This window comes from Drosophila mauritiana, chromosome 2R, assembly GCF_004382145.1.
Source record: "Drosophila mauritiana strain mau12 chromosome 2R, ASM438214v1, whole genome shotgun sequence".
Classification (NCBI taxonomy): Eukaryota; Metazoa; Arthropoda; class Insecta; order Diptera; family Drosophilidae; genus Drosophila; species Drosophila mauritiana.
The window spans coordinates 6,883,758-6,906,533 of NC_046668.1; the positions used below are offsets into that span (position 1 = coordinate 6,883,758).

The 22,776-nt window shown below is 46.8% G+C and overlaps 11 protein-coding genes across 12 annotated transcripts in view; 3 read left to right on the top strand and 8 right to left on the bottom strand.

The window, feature by feature from the left end:
- Positions 1 to 22,776, top strand: part of LOC117138227 (alpha-protein kinase 1) — a 68,089-nt gene that overhangs the window by 30,336 nt on the left and 14,977 nt on the right. The gene's annotated exons all lie outside the window — the stretch shown is intronic.
- LOC117138232 lies at positions 141 to 1,133 on the top strand. Its single transcript, XM_033300179.1, has one exon. It carries the CDS (start codon positions 267 to 269, stop codon positions 1,131 to 1,133), a length of 867 nt encoding a protein of 288 aa, XP_033156070.1. The 5' UTR covers positions 141 to 266.
- Positions 1,131 to 2,608, bottom strand: LOC117138229. The gene has a single exon (XM_033300176.1). The coding sequence runs from the start codon at positions 2,585 to 2,587 to the stop codon at positions 1,181 to 1,183; it is 1,407 nt and encodes a 468-aa protein (XP_033156067.1). The 5' UTR covers positions 2,588 to 2,608; the 3' UTR covers positions 1,131 to 1,180.
- Positions 2,853 to 3,818, bottom strand: LOC117138231. The gene has a single exon (XM_033300178.1). The coding sequence runs from the start codon at positions 3,752 to 3,754 to the stop codon at positions 2,879 to 2,881; it is 876 nt and encodes a 291-aa protein (XP_033156069.1). The 5' UTR covers positions 3,755 to 3,818; the 3' UTR covers positions 2,853 to 2,878.
- Positions 4,001 to 4,887, bottom strand: LOC117138237. Its single transcript, XM_033300185.1, has one exon. It carries the CDS (start codon positions 4,699 to 4,701, stop codon positions 4,177 to 4,179), a length of 525 nt encoding a protein of 174 aa, XP_033156076.1. The 5' UTR covers positions 4,702 to 4,887; the 3' UTR covers positions 4,001 to 4,176.
- On the bottom strand, positions 4,990 to 6,033 carry LOC117138233. Its single transcript, XM_033300181.1, has one exon. The coding sequence runs from the start codon at positions 6,013 to 6,015 to the stop codon at positions 5,158 to 5,160; it is 858 nt and encodes a 285-aa protein (XP_033156072.1). The 5' UTR covers positions 6,016 to 6,033; the 3' UTR covers positions 4,990 to 5,157.
- LOC117138234 lies at positions 6,152 to 7,012 on the bottom strand. Its single transcript, XM_033300182.1, has one exon. The coding sequence runs from the start codon at positions 6,952 to 6,954 to the stop codon at positions 6,175 to 6,177; it is 780 nt and encodes a 259-aa protein (XP_033156073.1). The 5' UTR covers positions 6,955 to 7,012; the 3' UTR covers positions 6,152 to 6,174.
- Positions 7,239 to 8,262, bottom strand: LOC117138235. The gene has a single exon (XM_033300183.1). It carries the CDS (start codon positions 8,064 to 8,066, stop codon positions 7,308 to 7,310), a length of 759 nt encoding a protein of 252 aa, XP_033156074.1. The 5' UTR covers positions 8,067 to 8,262; the 3' UTR covers positions 7,239 to 7,307.
- LOC117138238 lies at positions 8,877 to 9,683 on the bottom strand. The gene has a single exon (XM_033300186.1). The coding sequence runs from the start codon at positions 9,533 to 9,535 to the stop codon at positions 9,056 to 9,058; it is 480 nt and encodes a 159-aa protein (XP_033156077.1). The 5' UTR covers positions 9,536 to 9,683; the 3' UTR covers positions 8,877 to 9,055.
- Positions 10,164 to 11,701, bottom strand: LOC117138230. The gene has a single exon (XM_033300177.1). It carries the CDS (start codon positions 11,610 to 11,612, stop codon positions 10,695 to 10,697), a length of 918 nt encoding a protein of 305 aa, XP_033156068.1. The 5' UTR covers positions 11,613 to 11,701; the 3' UTR covers positions 10,164 to 10,694.
- LOC117138236 lies at positions 12,594 to 13,681 on the top strand. Its single transcript, XM_033300184.1, has one exon. It carries the CDS (start codon positions 12,784 to 12,786, stop codon positions 13,522 to 13,524), a length of 741 nt encoding a protein of 246 aa, XP_033156075.1. The 5' UTR covers positions 12,594 to 12,783; the 3' UTR covers positions 13,525 to 13,681.

The window sequence follows — 22,776 nt, forward strand, 5'->3', positions numbered from 1 at the left end:
CAATTAAATTTAAACATGCGCAGTCCGCTGTTTGCAATTTTGTGTTGCCTGTCGCCGTTGCATTGAAGTTGAGTTGCAGGAGAAGTGAATGTGTTCGACAGGACCCTCTTCCGATTTTCTCCAATTTTCGACCAGCTCTTTTTCGTCCAGCAGGCCTCGATCGAAATTTCGACTACGAAGCAAGAAATTTTAAATTAGCGATTCATGTAACGGCATTACGGTACACAAAATTGTCAAAATTCCATTTTCATTAAAAGTTTTGGCTAATGTTTTGGTCCTCCCTATTAAGGGGCTTCAGCTCACGCCAGAGCGGCTCCTCGAATAAGCCCCCAAAGCCTCCAAGTCCACCGAAGCCGCCATCGTCACCACCTGCACCAAAGCCTCCTTCTGCCAAGCGAGAATGCAAAGTCCGGACGCACTGCGTTCCGGCCGCCTTCTGCGCCGAACGGGATAAGTTCAAGTCGATGTGGGATCCGCCGAAGAACCTGCCTCCGCCGTATCCCTTCGTGGTCAGCCGATCCAATGAGTTGTGCTGCGAACCCAACTGCACCAAGCCACTGCCCTCGTTCGACGAGATGTATTACCGACCCTCCTGCAAGGACGGTCCCTACCAGCGCCACTGGGTGGAGTGTCCCAAGTTCATGATCCGCAAGAAGATAATCTGCGCCTACGACAAGCTGGAGGCTCTGAGCCCCGCCCGTCGGGTGGCCAAGAGGCGCGAGCGGACAACGCTCAGCGCCGCAGCCACAGGACCCTGCCCCCATTTTGCTCCCTTGGCACGCTGCGTGCCAGGACGTCGTCCGCCCAGATGCCACGCGGCCAAGACGCCCTCCTGCTGCCGCAGGCTGTGTGCCCCTATGCCCTGCTGGTCGGATTGTAAGCAGCCCAAGCTGGCCAAGCGACCATTTCGACCTCGGGAGTGCGAGTGCCGATTCCCTCTGAGCCTCTGCGAAGCGGAGCGAGGTCGCCAGTGGGTCAAAATTCATGGTGAGAACCACGTCTGTCCCAGTGCCATAAAGAAGGCCAAGAAGGCGAGGAAAGCCATGCTCGAGAAAATGAAAAATGATAAGAGAAAGAAGGATAAGGGCAAGGGTAAAAAGAAGGATAAGGACAACGATAAAAATAAAAAATAAGTTTTAAATGTTATAAGTTTATTTCTTTGGTCATTGGTGCTCTTGTATTACTCGGTTTCAGCCTCCAGAATTGTTGCTTTGTACTTGCTTTGGCCAGACTCCAGATCGTTTAAAGCCTGCTTCAGAGCCATGCGCATGAGAAGACGGGACTCGGACTCGGTCAGCTGAGCAGAAACCTTGTAACCATCTTTATCCAAATGGGTACCTGTGGCGAATTGGGGTTCCTGGTTCAAGGGCTGCTCTTCAATTGACTCGGTGCAAAGGCTGCTAGTGGGCTTCTTGGCAGGAACTTCGATGGTCTTAAAGGGCCTGTAGGTGTGTATTGCTTCCTTAGGCTGAATGTCCTGCGTGTCATCAGTCTTGGGAGTATTCTCATTAGTTTTTGAAGGACTGGACTCTTGAGTATCGCCAGCAGACACAATTTGCTCGATTTCGTGAGATTTCAGCTCTTCCCCGATGTCCTCCTCGGATATCGAACACTCTGAAACTACCGAACTAGATTGATTAGACATTTCACCGGTTAACTCAGAATCCAAAGACTGATTTGCTTCCATCTCTTGATCCAATTTAAGTTGATCGGTGACATCCCTCGTTAGTTCGGAATCAAAAGACTGGTTCGAACTCTCGCTATGATCTAGGTTCTCTACATCACCCAATCCAGATGGTTCTGACAACGCACTGGCTACCTCCGACTGCATAGAATCTGCAACATCTAGCTGAGATTGATAGGAACTAGCACTATCCACTGACTGTTTTGATTCCTCCTCATGATCCAAACTTTCACTTATGTTGGGTTGGTTGAGTGCAAAGGAAGCCACTTCCGGCTCAGCAGTAATCATTCCCATTGTTTTTTCACCTCCTTCCATAGTATTCAAAATAAGGGAAATCTGACTAAGCTCTTGCATCATGAAGTCCACATTCTTTCGAACGGATATGAGAGAAGTTTTCTCAAAGCTGGTAAATGGTTCTTGGGACTCCTGATTCTTGGCAAGCTGTTCTCGCAGGGAGCGCGTTCTTGCGAATTGTAATTCTTCTTGAATTCCTGATTGGTCTCCTTCAGCGAATTGCAACTGATCATCCTGCGATTCATTGATTGGCTGCCGGTATGGATCCTCCACCTCACTAGGACTTGGTAGTCCTGCCAATTGCTCCACGTCAAGCTCGTCATTTTTCCAGCCCCACGATGCAGTTATATCGTCATTGCTATCCTCCTTGTTCTCTGTAACATGGTGAACGTTTTCGTCCTTCGCCTCCGGCCACACAAATAGGTGACTTGTGTGATCCACCTGCGTTTCCTTTTTGAATTTCTTTACATTATTTTCCGTTTTGTCCGAAACGTGTGGGATAATGGTCGAATCCGAACTGTCGGACAAGAGTCGCCAAAGATTTCGGTGAGCTGTGCTGGAGCAGATGATTCTACGCGATAATCCGCAGAAAACCGAGAGGCGAGGCATATTTTAATTTTGAACGAGGCCTAGAATTTTGAATTTTAAACAGGGTTCCGAATGCCAATTGAATGAGATATTAAATGTACTTCAACTGACAGATTTTCCGTTGGGTTGCTGGGATGGGGATTCCACAGGGAACCATTACCACCAGAAATCATAAATAAAAGTTTGTGATTTCTGGTGATGAAGGGCTTGCCGTTGAGGACTTTGGTCTCTGTTGGAATTTCTGTCACATATGTATGGTGTTTCAGAAATTCCATCGAAGACCAGAGTTACTATAACTTTCGACTATGGACTTCATGTTCCCCTGGAAGTACAGGGCCAGATGCTTATGTTGTTGTTTTCCATGTGACGTCCTCGTCGGATCTGCTCGCACTGAGACGCCTTTTTCAGGCACTCACACTCTGGTGGCCGGGTTGGGATAACAGCGGGATCCTCCTGAACGCACTCGGAGTAACTCGGGAACGGGCACTTGATCTTCTCGCAATCGGAAGGACCGGGGAATGCCCGGCAGTCGGGTGGTATTCGAGCGGTTCGACAACACGGCATACGGACGCGCAAGCAACCCTTGTACCTTTTGTTTAGGCACTTATAGCGCTTCCTTTCGTGTTCTGCGAGACAAGCGGATCGCGGGCAGATGGGCAAATCCCGCCGCAGGACCTCCGGTGGAATGGCGTCGCACCAGCAGCAGACCCGCTTCGGTACCATTTTCGGACAGCATTCCCACCAGGTGCGCTGGAACTCCCGGCACTTGTCCGACGGTGTGTAGTACAGAACGTCAAATCGCGTATCCTCACACTTCGGACAGCACTCCTCCGGGTAGTGCCACATAGCTTCCGGCCGATTAGTATCTTCATCCTTGTATCTCTTCCACATCGAAACGAACTTGGTCTTCTTGCTCGGATCAGCGCATGGATTCGCCGAAATGCCGGTACTCACGCAACATGAGTATCGCGGATGGGTGCAGCCCTCCTCGCTGCAAGGACGAACTGGTGGATCCGTGGGACTGCACGGTCGCTTCTTCACCACTTTGCAGTCGGGAACCTCACTCACGGGACAGAAATCCTTACCCATCCTCGCCATTAAGGCGGTAACGTGAATAGATCGACACGTATCCTCCAGTGCTATAAGGCTGGGCATCAGCACAATTCTTTTGGCCAAAGAGTTGAGCATGGCTGGTGAACTTAAATTTGAGTTCCTTCTCGCAGAGGAAGTGTTGCCGAAACGAATGAATAAGTATGAGGTTTAGAGCAAAATATTGAGTTTCTCATATAGGGTTGTCACCTAACATTTTCAGTCAATTTCTATGTGTGCTTCTTATTCGGAAGACCCTAATTTGGTCTACAACATTAAGCTGCTGAATACATTTGTCAGTATTCGTTACCAGACTTCACTCCGTATATAGGCCAATGATTAAAAAGACTATTACTATTACTTAACACATTACATCTTTAATACGTCGAATTGTGGAGAATCTTGGACCCTTGTTGCCAATCTCAAGTGCAACCCAATCACTACGCTAAAATGCGCGTGGAGTAATTGGTCTGCGTATGAGTTTGGCATCAGGATCGAGAACTATCCAATTTTTTTTTTGGTTAATAGCAGTCCCGATACAGTTTTTGACGATCGAAGGCAAGCGGATGAGAAAACGACTTCTTTGGCAAACTAGGACAGTTCGGAGCCTGGAAAAGGCTGACAAATGGAGCTGAGTACCGCCCACTCCCCGGATTCTTCCAATCTTCAAGGCCTCTTGATTTGTTGGGGAAAAGGGCGTGATTTCTAGAGAAGTTCAAGCGTCGCGGTTCGGTCTTTGGCAGCAGGCGGTCCTTGGCCCTGGCACAAATCTCATCCATGGCCTCCCGTTGGAATCTCTGTCCGATGCTCGTGATGGTACCCATCGGCTGCCACTTGTTGGCGGGCTTCGATGGGGGATGGACCTGTCCAGCAGCGTTCATTGGTTTCAGGAAGGCGGTAGTGGCTTCACTCCTTGGCAAAGGACTTAGCACATTATCCACGCAGTGGGACTGATTTCGTCCCACGGGAGGCTGAGCACGGGAGTAGCGGACGAGGAGCTTGGTCAGGCGCTCGGCACACATCGTGGCCAATACAGAGGTACCCATCTCAGATCCTCACCAGTTCTCGCTGGCTTCTTCTGCTGCTTAGTTTCCCTGAATGCTTCGGTCTGCGTGAAGTTGTGTTGGGTATCTAAATGGAAACGTTCGATTTGGAAGCCAGTTGCTTGATTAAAAAATGGGTCACTCCGAAATAATCGATTCATTTTATAGATGACTTCAATGGCGTTGGTGGCCTTGATGTCAAATCCAAAAAATCATAATTTTTCTTAGAGGTACGAAAAAAAAGGCACAAAAATAAATGTAATATAATTTTTATTATATGCTTTATTAAGACTAAATTTTAAATTTTGTATGCCGCATTATTGAGTAATTTCCATGGTTTTTATTAAGATAGGAGACCTGACCGCTAAAGCAAATTAATAGAAACATATATTTGTATCTATTACTTTGTTTTAAAAGCCAGACCCTCAAATTGCACTTCTACGTGTATCGGTAGGATTATCACTTAAGGTATAACCCATCGCGTCTTAGTCTTTCCGCAAGAGCTATACATTTCGGGATGGTCTCCAAGCAAAGGCACTCCCTTTTTCGGAGCGGTCTTCTCCCTCTTACTTTTTCTGAGTAACAAGGATATGGAGCTCGTAACTTGGTGCATAGGGTGGGCTTTCTGCCTCTGGAGCAACGAGGATTGCAGCGAGCCAGCTTGCAACAGGGGTGAAAGAATTTCGGACACTTTCTCGTTGGGTCCCGCTTCCATTCTGCATCCTCACAGAGAAGCCTGCGAGCCGTATAGTTGATTGGGCAAGTTCCTGGGCAGGGCGGCCTGATCCGGTACAGAATCTCTGGAGGTTCGATGGCGTCCAGGCAGCAAACCTTCTTGAGCCGTTGCTTAACGGGTGAACACTCCACCCAGGTGCGTTGGTAGCAGCGGCACTTGTTCGAGGGATGGTAGTAGATCGCATCGAAGCGGGGCAGCATTTCCTTGCAGAACGGCTGCTCGTTCGCCCTGCAAGGTGGCTCCCACATAGAACGAAATGGCTTCTCCTCCGGCTTAGGGGCTTTGGGTCGTGTTATCCCTACGCAGGGATTTTTGGCTGCCGATCGCAGGACACAGCACTTCCTCTCCTTCTTTTGGTCGCGTTCTTGCTGCAATAACTTCTCATGTGGCAGTTTGAGATTGATCGTCTCCCTGGCCTGCACGCATCCCCCGCTTGGAACATGATGACACATAGGGTCGACAGGCTGGCATGGCGGATCCGCGTGGTAGGTCACTTTGCTGGCGAAGCTCCTGAAACCTTGCGTCTTAGTGGCAAAGCTCCTGAAACCTTGTCTGCAAAAGATCCACAGTGCTGACTGCATGCCTAAAATTTTGATAGAATTTTGATTTGGCCTAATGATTTTTTGAAAGCTGTCGAACTTGTGAGTTGCTAGGCCGGGAAAACTAGGTCACTCACTAGGTTACCGCATACTCTTTGTTGAAGAACCATTAAATCAGACAGCTGCACACTTAGGAATCTCTCAGAATGGAAATCGCATCCTGGATCTTAACGGAGAATACCCTATTAACGGCTTGGTGCAGTTCCTGCGCGACTTGTTGCACTTATTATACGTGTTCCACATTTCACATAAGCTCCCTCCACGACAGGCACACTCGGAGCCACAGAATCGTGGTATCAGATGGCGGCAGGCCTCCGAAAAACTGGGCATCGGAGTGAACTTCTTGCAGCATTCGGATGGCCTCCGCGGCTTGGTGCAGTTGGGCGGACGTCGACCTACTTTACAACAGGGAGCTCTGACGGACTTGCAAAAGATACTCATCTGGAAGAGGTGCTTTTCAATAGCCGAAAGTGGTGGTTCCTGCGGGGGGCGGATGCGCCGATTCATGGGCAGATATATCTCCTGATCGGGACAGCAAGAGTCCTTTGGTCGTAGCCAGAGGAGCGGACACTCTGGCCAAGTCCGCTGGAATTTGCGCTGCTTATCTGACGGCTTGTAATGGTCAGCGTCGTGGCGGATCAGCTTCAGCAAGCAGTCGGGATTGGTCTTGCCTCGATTATAGATCTCCTGCAGATACTTGGGGTACTCTTCTACTGCCAAGGGTGGTTTCTCGTAACACTTATTGGGCTCGTACTTGACCGGACAGAACCATTTTCCATCCTTGCAGGCCGTGGTATCCTTGTCGCGCATCTTGCAGCACTCCCCAGAGCTGGCGTCGTAGCTGCCCCAATTGTACCAGCGACTCGTGATCGAAAACCTGGGAATCTGTGCTCGGCGCAGGCGCAGCTTCGATGTGATCATGGTGCCTGGATTTTTTGAATATCAAATTTAGAGAGGCGTTGGTCGAAAGGGTGCGGTTCGAAATTTGAAATGAGGCTGCGGGTATCTGACATGCTAGCCAAAGGACTCTATGCATTGGACCCAAAATGTACAATTTATTTGTTGTAAGAAGAGATTGGTTAAATAGGTAACATAAGCCGTTTGTCTAAATGCAGTTTGATTCAACTGATTACGAGCTTTAACCCAAATAGCTCCATCAGTGGGAAGAAATGATTACCCAAAATAAAGGCCGCTTTAGTCCCAAATAATGTATATCCTATTGTTTATTCGAATCTTAAGTTTGGCAATTGGTAACTGTAGGACGATCTAGGCATCTAGGACTTCTTCATGCGGTAATAGTTCCAAACCACGCACATGGGCGGCTGGTTGATGCAGAAGCAATGCGTGGGCGGAACATCGGGAAGTGGATACGGTTGGCACTCCGAAAAGCTGGGATACTTGGTCCGGGGGCGAATGCAATTGGAGGGGGGGCGTCCTGGTCGGCAGCCGGTCGTTATGGCCTGCTTGCAGAAGGGCATCTTGAACCTGGGGCAGGAGCTCTTCGCTGGCTTCGGGCGGCAAAGCCCCAGCCCAAGGCTCTTGTTGCCTTTGGGGCAAACCTTCAAAGGCGGAGTTCGAAGGCTCCGTCGATAAATTTTGGGCGGTCGGGACCGACAAACGGCCTTCCTTTTGCGCTCCTGCACCACGCACTCGGACCAGGTGCGCTGGTACTTGCGATTCAGCTTATCGGTGGGCTTGTAGAACATGAGGTCAGACGGCGGATAGGCCATCGCACAGCGATTGGAAAGGCATCTCTTACGGGAGTCAATAAAGGCCGGGACGTTGAACTCGGGGTCGGAACGACACTTGTACTCACTGCGCCGCATCGACATCCAGCAGATGTCCTTGACCGGCACCTTGGTATTGTCCGCAGGTTCCTTCTTCTTCAGATCCTTTCGCTCGGTGGCCATCCTGGGCGCGCCATGTTCATACGGATCGAACAACGACTCCATGCGCACCTGAATGGTCCTTGACGTCAATCCACTCCTTATGGCATTCGGTGCTCGGGAGAGCGTGTTCTTGGCCAGCATCATTGTTTCAATGAAGCCGGATTCAAAGTGGAGTATAAACTATGTTGCAAAAATGCCGTAAACACTGCAAAAATTTTGTCCTGGTTTAAAATAAAAACGAAAACTGGGAGTCACTGCGAAAATTTCATCATGAGCGTTGTAACGGAATGTGATCGTTTTACAAATGTTGTGATTTGAAGTAAGTTACTCGGGTGGCTACAATTTGTACACCTGTTACTAGATTCGTATATGTATGTATAACAGGGAAAAAAGCGTTTCCGACCATATTAAGTATATATGTAAAATCCGTCGATCCCAGGAACTAATAAAGCTAGAGATTAGACATGAAGATTTCAGAGAAATAGAAGCAGCACAAGCTTATGTCATGCTGCCACACTTTTTCCACACTTTTGTTAAATTTGCCAAAATCTTTTTCCATTCTTTTCCAAAATGATATTTTTTCACGTGGCCACGCCTCTTCTAACGCCGTCGAACCGCCCAAATCTGCCGCGCCCACTGTTTTAAACAATTTTATTACTTTTTTTTCTCATTTTATTCCTCAATAAATAAAGGAAATATCGCGTTCGCATTGTCACTAGATAAGTAACAGGTATCTGATAGTCGAGTAACTCTACTATAGCATTCTCTCAATGCAACTAATATGCACAGATGCTCCAAGTAACTAATTAACGGCAAAATAATTGTTTACTGGAATTAATTTTTTTTTTCGACAAGACCTGCCCAGAAGTGTATAAACTTACACATATTTTTTTAAAAATACCCTCAAAAACCATTTACTACCATTTCATTTGTAATGGAAAACCAAACAAACAATTATCTTAAAGATTGCAAATTTAATTTGTTTTTGTTTCTACTGTTATACAACACAGAAAATCTATTCGACTTTAAACTAAAACTCGACATCTAACATATGAAGCAAAGGCAAATTAAATCCACAATAGTTAAGATCGAAGTCTATAGCGAAAACCATGGTACTTGGCTTTTTAGATCAGTTAGTATCCATCAATCGCCATTCGATCTGCGGCAGCTTCTACGTAACGCCTTTTGTTTTTGCTTTGGGTGGAGATAAACTGCGAGATGAATTGTTTAGCAGGCATTGCGATCCTCTGGAGGCGCTTATTGGGGTCGGTAGTTCGGCGGAGTTCACGGACGTGGGTTCGCTCCTCCTGTGAACGCGAGTCCTTCACCTCCTTGTGGGTTTCCTCATTTGGGATGACAGCTTCCCGCCAGGTGGCCTGAAATTGCCGCTCCGTCCAACGACCTGGCCTGTATTTGGTGTCGTCCATGCGCTCCTCAATCTCCGGCTGCATCTGTGGTTGTGGCCAAGTTCTCTGGTGGTTTCGCTCTTGATTGGAGCTCAGTTTGTAGTGAATTTCATCCAAACGTAGCTGCTTCATTCCGCGACGCGTCACCAGACTTCCAAGTCCGAAGGCCACAATCCTGCTGCTTAACAAAGCTTTTGTCGAATTCATTGTGTTTCAATATGATTTATTTTGATTTGATTATGGTTTAGATTTTTTTTTTTAGTTTTCAAATAAACTACAAGTTTCCAGAAGAGATAATTAACATATAGAATTTTGTAGACCGGAACATATAGATTGTTATGTGTGAAAGCCAAGAATGAAAATGAAGGTATTGGGAAAAACTAGTGGGGAAATGAAAATTCAGGGCTAACTAGATAGGTTTATTATGCGATCTTTCAAATACGCACATGGTATTCGGTAGGCGGATAGCCTACTCGATCTGTCAAATACCCATATGGTTTTCGGATTATCGGACAACTATTTTTTCAAAAATTAAAGAACTAACAAGAATATGTCTTTCCGGGATACATCGGTTTCCGTCTGAAAGTTGAAATTCTTGGATTAGCAGCTTAAATATCGAATTATTAGATATCGATTCCAGTATGGAACTAAAGACACTAGACATTCTAATGTCTTTGATGGAACCCTATTGCCCATCCAGTTAATTAAAAATCAATTATTAAAACTTTTTAAGTTCTTTTATTCGTTCAACGTCGGTCAGTTTAACGTGGATTAAAGCTTTAGAATAGGCGTCCAGGATAACTGCAAAGGTTGGACATGGACAAAACACCTAGGCTCCCAGTGCCACCAACGGGATATTTATTATAGAGTCCTCAGTCTTGTGACGTGAAAGAATGTGGGAGGGCCCTCAGCGGATGACATCCCCGGATCTTCAAATTGCCGGGGATCAGCACTTGTCAAAGTCCCAGCAATCGCACTCCTTGGAAGGTTTAGGGTCAGTCTGCTTCCGCTTGCACTCCGAGTAGCTCGGGAATGGTGTTGGCACCTTGGAGCAGTTCTTCTTCTTCGCAGAGCGCTTGCAGCTGGGCTCCGGCTTGCATTTACCCTTCGAATTGGAGTTGCACTTGGAGTCCGAGGCGCCGCCCTTGGAACCGGCACTACTGGCCAATCGGGCGGCGACTGGCATTAGGGTTTTCCCGCAGCGTTTCAACAGCATTTTGAATTTTGAATGTGTGGATTGTGGAGTGAGAGTGTTTGGATAATGGAATGGCTATTTTGGAAAACTGTAATTTTGGTGGATTACTGAGTTGGAAAAGTGACCGGAATGTTGTAGCCAGATGTCGAATGACTGGGCTTTCGCCGCCGCCTATATTTCGCCACACTTAAGGGCAGCCCCCTTGCCCCGGGCAATCCTTCGCCTCAGCTCTGCCCACATCTCGCAGGCCATGGGAACTCGAAGGCACAGGCACTCCGTTGGTGGTGCGCTGGTGAGTTCCTCCCGCTTGCATTCAGAGAAGCTGGGATACGGCGCCGGGCGCTTGGTACAGTCGGTGGCTCGGCGTACTCGGTGGCAACTGGGCGGAATGCGGGCGGGCTTGCAGCAGGGAAGAGTCCAGCGCGGACACGGTGAGGAGTCCTCTGCCTTCTTGCACTCCATCGGATTGAGCATGGGCATCGTGGGACGGGCTGTGGCCACCACCGTCTTCCGCTGACGGCGGCAGGGCTTCGGACGCGGTCGCTTCGCGTGGATGCACACCTTCTTGGGCTTGATCACCAACCGGGGGCACTCGTTCCACGTCACCTGGTACTGGCGGGCCTCTTTGTCCGATATGCGGTAGTGCTGGATGTCGTACCGCACTGGCACATCGCACTTGGGCACGTATTCGCAGTCGGGTATATACCACATGGATCTCATCTTGGCTGACAGCTTCGGCTTGTTGGACTTTTCCTTTTTGGGCTCTGCCTTCTTCTTGCGCTTACCGCCCTTGGCTGCATCGCAAATGGTGCCCTTGAACCGAGCAGGACCACAGCCCTTGGAGGTCGATACCTGATCGCAATCCTTTGGCCGCCCGCAATCGTCGGCGGAAGACTGACTGCTGTAGTTGCGTCGTAACAGGTGCTGCCGGAGCACACTGGAGCCAGCGCAGTCGTACGAGGTCTTGATTTGGCTCAGATTCTTGGACCAATCGGCCTTGAATAGAGAACAGGCATTCACTAAAGACTCCAGACACGGCAAGCTCCGATCTACGAGGGAACGACACTTCTGACGCAACATTCGCAACATATTGACCTTTTTTTACCAAATTTTGTTTTACAAAGCCGAAAATAGTCGAAAATATGTTATGTTAGGCCAAGGACTGAGTGTAGACTAACTAAAACCCGACATCCTCAGGTCGGAGTGGGCATTCACAGCCTACTTTATAGGAAATTTGGAATGCAAATTCTAAAATAGGATTTTAAATTGGCTAATTCATTCAATCAATCTAAACTTTTGGATTCCAGCCATACATAAAGTAATTATAATTTCCCTTTTCGCTAGCACATCTCAATTTGCCTTCCAGGGAAACGAGTATCTAACTAAAGATGTAGATATTTTAAATACCTTAAAGAATTTATAGTAAAATCTATCAAGTGTTGTATACTTGTGGGAATGGTGTGATCATATCCGCTACTAGTAAAGTATACTAAATACGATAAGTGAATGGCAGAAGGATTCATTTCCTACTGTATATATGTACATGTTCATTCCTAATCAGGCCATGTCGGTAACCTAAAAATGAAGGTAGAATTGACCAACCAGACTCTAAAGACGTAAGCGCAGCAAAGAATGGTTTCAGTAGAATATCCCGCAGAAACTATCTTCAAATACTTTTCGCGACCTAAGTGCTGAAGAATGCCCGTTACTCGTAGAGCAATAGGGTATACTAGATTCGTTGAAAAGTATGTAACAGTCAGAAAGAAGCGTAGTACAGAGTATTAATATTCTTAATCAGAATCAATAGCCGATCTGGCCATGGCTGTCTGTCCATATGAACGTCTTGATCTCAGGAATCATGAAAGATAGAAGGTTGAGATTAAGTATAAAGATTCAAGAGTCATCGACGCAGCGCAATTTTGTTGACCCATGTTGCCACGCCCTCTCTAATGCCCCCACAAACCGCTCAACAGACGTTAACAGACGACTTTACCTATTTCTATATAATAATATTCTGAAAAGGAGGCCTAGAAATTCACTTCGATGCGATGTAGCCAAGTCGAATAAGTTTATATGCCAGTACCTCTCGGCCTCTTCCAAAATTCACATCGGCTCCGTTGAGCTGATTGTGTATTCGGTTAAAAATTTGTAGTTTGGTTACTTTTCGGTGCCGAGGGATTTTCATTTTTGTTTCAGAATTGTTGTATTTAGCGATACCTTTCTTTTCCCCCGAGAAATTTATATCAGCCCGTATCCAGCCATGTCTATGTGGCGCAGCATTGGAACGAAAACCCAAAATCGAGTAATACCCAGCTTTGCGAGCGTGGTCTGCCATCGCGCCTTCGCAAAGGACCACAATCCATCTCCCAAGTGCAGCGACAGTGCTGGAAAGGGTTGCGGAAATTTTACCGCTTGTGGAGACCCCCGGTTCGCGAAGAAACCACCGCCGAGGAAGGAGGACGGCTTCCAGTTCCATCATCTGGTGAAGCAGCCTCCGGAGTGCTGCACCGATCCCTGCGCGGAACGGTTTCCCCCGTACGACCAATGCTACTACAAGATATCCGACAAGGCCACGCGCAAGTACCAGGTCACCTGGGTGGAGTGTCCGCCCTTAAAGATAAAGCCCAAGAAGATCTGCTGTTATGAGGCGGGAATTCGGCCGCCAATCCCACGGCGCAAGCGCAAGGAGTTCGTGGCTTCCGCCGAGTGCCCCACGAATGTCGAATGCCCCACGGAGGGAGGACCCTGCCCTAAGATCAAGATGCCCGGCTGTAAGGCCGTAGGTAGCGTCTCTTGCCACGTCGTCAGACGAAAGACCGATTGCGTCAAGGTCAAGGCCCCGTATCCTTCCTTCTCCGAGTGCAGTCACGCTCCTCTTCGCAAGCTTCGGGGCATTGAATGCAACTGCCTAGACGTTCCAAGCTCCTGTGACCTGATTCGTGAGCTGAAGAAGTTAGAAGGAAGTCCACGGAAGCCAAACTGTGGGGGCAGTAGGGCTTAATTCCATAGTGCTGTTTAAATCCTAATCCCAGCGCTCAGTACCTTGTTCCGTTGACCTAAATATTCCAAACCGATCCAGTTAAAGTAACTTTTCTACCGTGCGTAAAATTTCGACCAGAAATAAACCGAAATATTATTTTTAAATTTCATTAATTAGATAGCATTGATCTTTCATTCAATAAAATATTTAGAACGGAATCTCCTGGGGAAGGATGCTCATATATTTCTAATTTGGATTAAATGCACACATGGCTACTATGGAGTCTGGTTGCATAAGATTGTTATGCCGATTTGGCTTGCTGGCCGTTGGAAAACAGTTTGTTTTTGTTTTATTTGGTTTTTGAAAACCTGGCCCGCTGCTACTTAGCCATGTAAATCGAAAACATTTGCCCGACTCTGGATGAGTATGCAAAGTGTCCCGAAGAGGGGATGCGGAGATGGCGTACAACTGCGTGCCATATTAAAGTCGCTTATAGCAAATTACCAATTCAGATATATACGGGTACACACAAATCAGTTATACCCGGCATCCATCAGCATATTCCCCTGGCTGTTGCTTTTTGGACGTCCCTCTCCCTTTTCGTATTTCCTTTAACTTTGAATGCATGCAGGCCGTCACATTTATTCGAGTTCGAGTTTGATGTACGAGCCGAAATGCATGTGCATAATCAAAAGGGGAGCGGAAGGAGCCTTCTCCCGAAGACAATCGAAATGAGACAAGGCCCGGCTCCTCAGCTCCAGAGCTCCAGAGCTGCACAAGTCCGCAGCTCCGAAGACGTCGAATCTTCCCCAGCTGCAGACATAATTGATGGATCGCTGACTGGCGACAGAAATGTTCAGGCTGGATCCGGATCCGAATCCGAAAAGAGGATTCGTGTTGTTCGCCTACCTTCGCCTAAATAATGATGTCGCATTATTTATGCCGCAGCTGATTTGCATAGGCAGGCTAAGAACCCGGGATTTGAGAATGGGGGATTTTGGATGGGGCAGAGCGGGGATGTGTTGAAGCGGTTGGGTTGCCCCCGGGGCAATGTGTGCGCTTTCTTTAATAAATGTTTAATTTATAATTGATTTTCCCCTCGCCCACCGGCCCAGCGATACGCCTTGGCTCCAAAAACCTCAAAAGTTTCTGAACCGCAAAAGGATTTGCCCGCGCACGAAAACACTTAATTAATTCGCATAGACAGACAGTCGGACGGCAGGACAGACGGGCAGACATACGGACGGATGTGGTGGGGCGGCATCCTGCCCACCCATCTGGTCAGGCACACACACACACACACATGGAGAAATAATTAGAAATTAGAATGGAGAATGCTTGCCAGCCAAGTTGACGATAACAACGCCCCACAAATGCCCGCCCACACACTGAGCCGACGCCCCAACTTGTCCACCCACCCCAACTACACGACCTCCAACACCCACACCCACCCACAAGAAGCATATTTAAAATGTAGCCAAGTCGAGTATGATTTAAACCATATACTTGGACCCTTTTAGCAGACCAAAGCCCAAGACAGCAGCAACCCGATTCGCAAATGCTGCTGCACAGTTTGTCGCTGAAGCAGTTTCGATTTACTTATTATGGCTAAAGATGGGACAGTCTATTCAAAACTATCGAAGGTATTATAATAAAATAAATAAATTTAAAACAATTCTATATTACTTTAAGTGGTATGTTTTAAGATGCCTCAAAAATCGTCGACATTTTTATATATTAGTAATCTTGGTATTTTTAACTTGTATCGATACAATTTTAGAGCCGTTTAATTTTCACTTTTATACCAGTTCAGAAATATGGAGAACGCCTTAATCTGCGCTTACCGAGTATTATATCCAAGCAGCTTGCCTAATCGCTGGAAAATTAATCCTCTTTCGATTTTAACCAATCACCCAAATTAGCATTTTCGATAAGGGATTTCTCCCATCGCTACCGAAGGAACAGGACAACCAAAAATGGGACGGGCAGAGGGCTTAATTTGCTGCTAATATCCGTTTACGTCTTTAGTTGCAAGAAAATTACAATATTTCGTGTGGATAGTTGGCACGCATAGACTCGCCCCCGCCTCCGGGCTACAGATACTTTTGTATCTAATTTAAATTTCCCAATTTCGGCGCTGCAAGAAAAACGCCGAGCTGGAAAATGAGCTAGGTCCTCGGCTAATTTTCTATGGCCGTCGCGCAAGGGTTGCAATCGAGGGGATTGGCAAGGAGTTGACTGAACTGGGCGGATTAAAGCCCGGCAAGTGGACACAGACTTGGACCAAGAAGTCGTGGACCGGGGAGCAGGATGTTCTGCTGCTCCGGCTGCTGCTTCTGCTTAGCCAAATTATATTATGACTTGTTTAAAATTCAAATTTGAAAACACTAAAATCATGTTCTGGATGTCTGGCCACCCGACTGCGCCCAACCCCAATCGGATAGTTTTCGGCAAGGGTTTAAGTAGCGCACGCGGCCAAAAGGGGGCTGGGTTGTGGGTGGTGTGGGTGGTGGCCTGGGAGTGGGACCGGGGATGGGGTTTCTGGTCACAGGGGGTGGCTGGGTGTCCCTGCTAAGGATTTGCCCCTGCCTTCAGCTGGCAACTTTTGCTGTCTGTCCTCGTCCTCGGCCCCGATCCTAACTCAAGGCAATGTCCTTTGCCGACTGCGTATATAGGTGTGAGAGTTTGTGTGCGTGTTGCCAAAACATAGTTTCTAGTTGCCACATAAATTTTGCATACTCTCGCCTGTGTGTGTGTGTGTTTGTCCTACGGCTCGGGCAACGAGCATTTGCTTTTAAACAATTTTAATGATTTCATTAGTCGTACAGCGAGCAATTTAATGAGGACGTTTTGGGGGTACGAAATTGATTTTCTATTCCTTCGACCAGCAGCGAGTTCTGCTCTCGAGTTTGGATTAGTTTATTTTGGGCTTTGTTATTGGGCTGCTTTTACAAAAAACGAGTGTGCATTTAAGTTGTGTTGGAAGTTTAAAGAAAATAGGAATATAGGATAGTTGGAATGTATATTAGCATACTATTAGAATACTTTTTATCTACATTTGAGGATTGCCAATCTGAGGTTAATAAGCTTGAAATGCATTCTTTTCCTAAAATATCTTATAATGTCACATTATATTGATAATCCTCCGTTTGCCTTTTTAACTCAAAACGACTTAAGCATTTTCATTATATAGACATATATTTTTCGCAGTTGTGTATTTCACTTGTCCGACAAGTTTGTCCCCAAGTTGCTCTTGGCCTGGCTAACCCAAGCCCATGAGCTAAGACGCCATTTTGTCCTGCCGCACTCACTCACACACTGGAAGCTCAAGACATAATTAGATTGCATAATGTAAGTGTTGCCTCGTCCAGTGCACACGGAGTCCGGGCAATTTCAATAAAATTTGTGTCGGCCAAGGAGAGAGTTGGGAAAGGGGAAAGCTTAGCCCGAAAAGCAGTCAAATGTCTCAGACACAAGCCGCAGCGACGTCTCACACACACATGCACACTGGTGCGGTATTACCCTCTCCCTTCCGCCTTGCCCCTCTCGCTCACTCCTCACTGCTAACAGGGCCTTAACCCTCGGGGCTGTGTGTGTGTATGGGTTGTGGCCAAGGCAATGGCCTTTCAAAATTTCGAATTTACGTAAATTTAACTTTCTTGAAATACACTTAACTGTAAAATTAATTATAAAAGGCAATTGTGCATGTGTATGTGAGTCTGGAAATCATGAGTGTGTGTGTGCTGGTGGGTGGGAGGGGTCTTATAGAGTGTCTCGCTCCTGCGCCCACTTAAGTTTGTCTTAGTCGTTGGCCGAAAAGGTGTTGGCATGGAATTTGCATAGCCAACGGAACGGCAATGTCTTCAGAGAGAGAGCGTTGGAGAGAGAAAGAGAGCAAGGATATGTGTGAGTGAGCATGTACAGTTGCGCCCATCGCCATTTGCATACTCACGCACACACATAGACGTCTGGGCCTTGTGTGCGAAAACACACTAATTAAATGTTGAAGGCAGTTTATATTGAGATGACGCCCAACCACCCATTCGCATGGCCAACGGGCAGACAAAGGCCAAAGCAGGTGATATTGTGTGAGTGTGTGGGTGGGTGGTTGCATTATATAACCCCCAACACATCGGAACCCAGAACACTTTTCACCCCACAACACCTGCATGTGCGAGCGTGTGTCGTAAGAAAATCTATAGCCTACGGTGCTCAAGCCCGAACCGCAAATTCAAATGTCTTCATTTTGCACATCAAACCAACTGCAGCAGCACTCCCATTCCCATCCCCACACCCACTACACCCTCCACACACACGAATACACACTCGAGCTCACAGGACGAAGGAGCAGCGCTTCAAATATGTATGTTTGCTGAGGATTTCTAATTACATTCGGCATCGTTCGGACTCATCTTCGAATGGGGTGGCCGGGGGCACATTAGGAACGGGCTGGGCCTTATGTAAAGTATTTCGTTGCCGATAAATTATCATGGCTCTTGTAAATTGTGGATAAAGTGGCGGGGTGAAAGGTCCTTCTCAAGGGTGGTCATTTCGAGAAGATTTTGGTTTTCTCAGAAATCAGCTATATTGGTCTTGTCGGACATCAAACATTCTTATTTGTATTCCCCTAATCAATCATTTAATGTACCATGGTTTTGAATTAGTCATTTACCCTTATGTCTTGGGATACAACGAATACTTTTAGGTCAGCTTAAAGGCGGTACGAGCGATTCCGCTCTTACATATCCATACTGTAATGGTAGATAAAAAACAGCTAGATGATGGTTCTAGTCTAAGGTCTTGTTCTAGGCCTAATTGCACATTAAGCCAGGCAATTATCCAACTGACAGTTGGGCTAATGTCACGATAGCAGGACCTAACCAGCATAGGCTCCCCACCTGATTTCACTTGCCACCTGCCCGGTTTACACACGCAGACATTTTTAATTAAACGTAAATTTTGCTCTATTGATTAGTTGCCAACAACTCGGCAACTTTGGGTGTTGGTGGAGCGAGCATGTGCAACCTTTGTTATTGCCAACGCATTAGTATTAGCGCAGCGGATGACGTGACCGGTAGGGGGCTGGTGGGGGCTGGTGGAGCGGCTTCCTGAAAGGAGCCAACTTGACACGCAAACTACTGCAAGGACGTGGGGGATGGGGGCGGCTGTCATTGTTCAACTGGCAGGCCACAGAGAAGGGGCGGGGACGCGAGTTTTCGGTTGCCAGTTTGGCTTCTTTTTAACACAATGACAGTTAATTAGATTGTGTTCGGGATAAGGATAGCGCGATGGATATGCAGGTGTAACTGCTTGCAAACTTTGCCTTCCCAGGTGGATACATTTCGCACAATACACTCAAGTCTAATGGTGTGAAAAGAGTTGTTAGGACTGAAGGAACCGCTATTTTGACATGCGAAATTGATACTATAAGGCCTGATTAATGGCACCCAAATATGACTTTTATCCATAACTAAAAGGTGTGCCTTTAAACCCATTACCAATTGATTTCTTATTCCTGGAGCTTTGCTGTGTTTTTTTCATTTTTTTTGTGGTAATTGAGTTCAGTGGTGTGAAAATAGCTGAAAGAGCTTACAGCCACAAAATCGATGGAGCAGTTATTAAAATATTGATTAAATGGCCAGGGCAGCCTGTTTTGACCGCAAGAAGTTCTTTGCAGGGCTTGCATATTGGATGGCTTATAAGCTGCAATCACAGAGGAAACTTTCCATTGTATCTTACGCACTTTGTGTGTACAGTTTTTGCCCAGCTCAACCCTATCTCTCTCGCTCTAAGTGCTTCTTGATGTCCTGACCAGACTAACTAATGACCAACGCCTGGGCTAAAATATTGATCAATAAATTGCAGCAGCAGAAATAACTTAAAACCCGAATGTGTATGGACAAATAGTTGATGCAGTTAGCAAGGGGCTGTGGCTCGATTGGGTGGTTGGGTGGTTGGGAGGCCTCTGGGTGATGCGTGGCTCCATCAACGCAGACAAACTCCTGCCATCCTTGAAATGCACACTCATACAATCACACATACAGGGCAGGGAAGGACGGTGAGGGGAGAGTAAACGAGCCAAGCCAGCCGAAAATATTTCGAATTCATGACAAATGCATAAGATTTCAACAAATCGGGGGAAAGAGGCCCTGTTACACGTAACCCCAAGCAGTTAAGTGCAATAAATACGGACCACTACGAATGCAGGCAGCCAGCACACAGGCACAATCACAATCAAATAAATTACACAGCATTTAATAATTCATGCAAAAAACGGCCACAAACACAGGCCAGGGAAATGGCCGCCCATTTGGCCACCCACTTTCCCAACAATCTGGCGGTGTGTGTGTTTTAAGACTTGATAATTTCAAAAATCAACAGGATATATGTGTATTCATAACTTCAAAATGCATTTCGACCACACACACACACACGGACATGGGGGCTTGGGTGTGCATGTGGATGTGGAAGAATATTGGATAGTATTGCTTGGATTTCGTCTTTGTCTCCCTTATCGGCTGTCTCGCTCTGCATTTTCCTACTGCACATATCGCTCACATGCCATTGCACTCAATTAAAATCCCTTTGTCGGGGCGTGCTCTGTCTCACTCTCCAACGCACCGTCTCGCTCGCACGCATGAGTTAAATTTTCGTAGCCATTTTTGTTATTTTGTAGTTTTAGTTTAAATATTTGATAGCCTGCATATTGATTGGTGCTCAGTGCAACGTGGCGCATGAGTAATAACTTTTTCCCTGGCTATATACAAAGCGGCTGGGGAAATATTTACTTGGATAACGGTTTGATTGGACTGCTAAATGTTCTCAAGGTGTTTGCGAATTTGCCCAAATTAGCAGACCGCAGCAGACCACAGCAGTGCGACAGCACTAATCAAGAAACCAAAAAGGCACTGCAATTTCCCAGCCTGATTATGTGGTCCCTACTTTTCTGCGCCGACCAGGTGGGGGGAACAAAAGGGAAGAGCCGCCATTGTCGAGCTTAAGGTTGCGCCTAAGCGTAGCCAGCAATTGACACTGCAACGTGCAACGGGCAACTCTGGCACATGCAACACCGCCCTAATGTATGCTACAAATCTCGCCAAAGCAACGCATTTTGTAGCCATTTAAGCTACTTGCATAAATGCAGATGCCCACCCGAAAGAAAACACACTCGCTGGCGTGGAGAAAGCCCAGGATTCAGATACCGGGTTCCCCGGAGAAGGAGAAAGCCCAGCAGACTCATGTGTCTGCCCCGCTGTCTGTGCAAGGGTGTGTGTGTGAGTGTGTGTGCGTGTGGCATTGACCAAGTGGGTGAGTGGGGTGGGCGGGGTCGCCCAAGCAGGGCTATGGCTGCAGCCTGGACGACGTCGTCGTCAAATGAATCTCATTTGCATTTAAATTAGGAATGAAGCCCGATTTGTTGTTGCCCTTTGAGGCAAGGAGGGGGAGGCGAGCACACTGCAACTCCTAGAGCTGCACTTTGCAAAATTACTTAAAATACGCTTTTATCACATTAAGTACAATGTTTTATTTACATGAGAATAGGCTTGATGTTTGAGTTATTGTCAAAACATCTCACCTTTTACTTACTGAATTATAAACCACGAAGTGTGTTTTATGCTGGTCTTCTCCACAGTTTTCCTCAGTGTATCGTTAGGGCTGCTGGCAACTGAGAGGTATGGCGGTGCAAAATTTTTAATGAAGACAGCGCAGCTACTTAGGCACCCATGCATGCATACATGTCGCCTCTGCAGAGCTCTGCCCTAATGGCCGCACCGATTTCGAACTCACTTTTTCGGACAAGTTGCCGGATTGCATGCCAAACTAATGGCCAACAGCTTGGACAAATAGCAAACACTCGCTCACACACTTATACCCATACTCGCACCCCCATGAATGCCGCCCCCTGGTTATGGCAAATATGTTAATAACCTTTCTTCCGATGGGGGCTTAGGCGGGAGCTCTGCACAAAATTTTAATTAGAAATGTTATATGAGTTGCACGTTAGCCGGTCTCCCCATTTTCCACATGCTGTTGGTCCTAGTCAATAGTCCAGAGGGGTGGAGGGGGTCTTGGGGTCAAGAGGGTTTAAGGGAACCAAAAAGATGTGCCGGCTTTCTAGTTGGGCTGGCTCATTTTCCACTTGAATGGGGTTAATTTTAAGAACAGTACTTTGGCTTCATCAAAAACTATAATCAACGAACTATTGGTACGACGGAGAGAGGTACTTACCTGTGGACCGACTCCGCTTGCAAATGCAAATTTAAATCACTTACAATTTCAATAAAATATTTTCTCCAGTTCTGCACCTTTTATATTTGATGCAATTGAGTATTATCTGTGTAGCATAACACTGGCTTCGCCCAAGTAAATCCCCCATTGAAACTCACCCATTTGCAGTACCATCGATAACATTCCTTTCAGTTGTCATGGCTCGGGCAGTTCATTCATGTCCAACTTATGCATACACGAGCAACTTGGCTTTAATTAACGCTAATGCGGCCATTACAACAATCTAAGATGGAAGCCAAGGCAGCCAGGTATCGCTCCCTCTCTCTCTCTCGCTGGCCGTGTGCGTCCGTCTCTTTCTTTCTGGGCGCTGCTGCCAAATGCAATGAATGCAGCTATTCATTTATGTCAGCGGTAATGACATTTTACATTCCGCATTGGACTAGCGATGGGGATTGGAATAGGGCGTGTGTGATGTCCATGACAACAACAGAAACGCTGGTAGGCTCTCCTCGGTGGCGGGAGCAGGAGGAGGTAGGTGGGAGTCGGACCAGGAGGGGAACCCCCTTTGGGCTCGGCTGCCGTAGACAAGTGTCAGTGGTAATTGAAAATACGAATATTAATTCCAAAGAGTTGCGGGGGCAAAACTAGCCAAAGTGTGGCATGTTCAAGTAGCCAGGAACAGGCTGAAAATATGCCAGCACAAAGTAATTAACTTTTGAAGGCATAACTCTAAGGAAATCGGATTCGTCCTAGAAAAAACTATGTCGATATCTTCTCAAAATGGCGTAACAACTTAATCGATTGTGTTGATACCACCTATGCAAATAGTAAGGAGCATCTTGACACTGAAGTTTATTCAATGGTTACCCGAGTATTTCTTAAAGAACCCTTATACCACTATCCAAATTAGTATGCTATAAAATATTATAGTAAGCTATGGGCATATAGCTATCCTAACCAATCCAGTGAAGAAGGTTATTTTCAGCTCACCTTGGTACTGTATCCTTTATTATAGGAATGTCATCGCTTTCAGCCTCATATCAC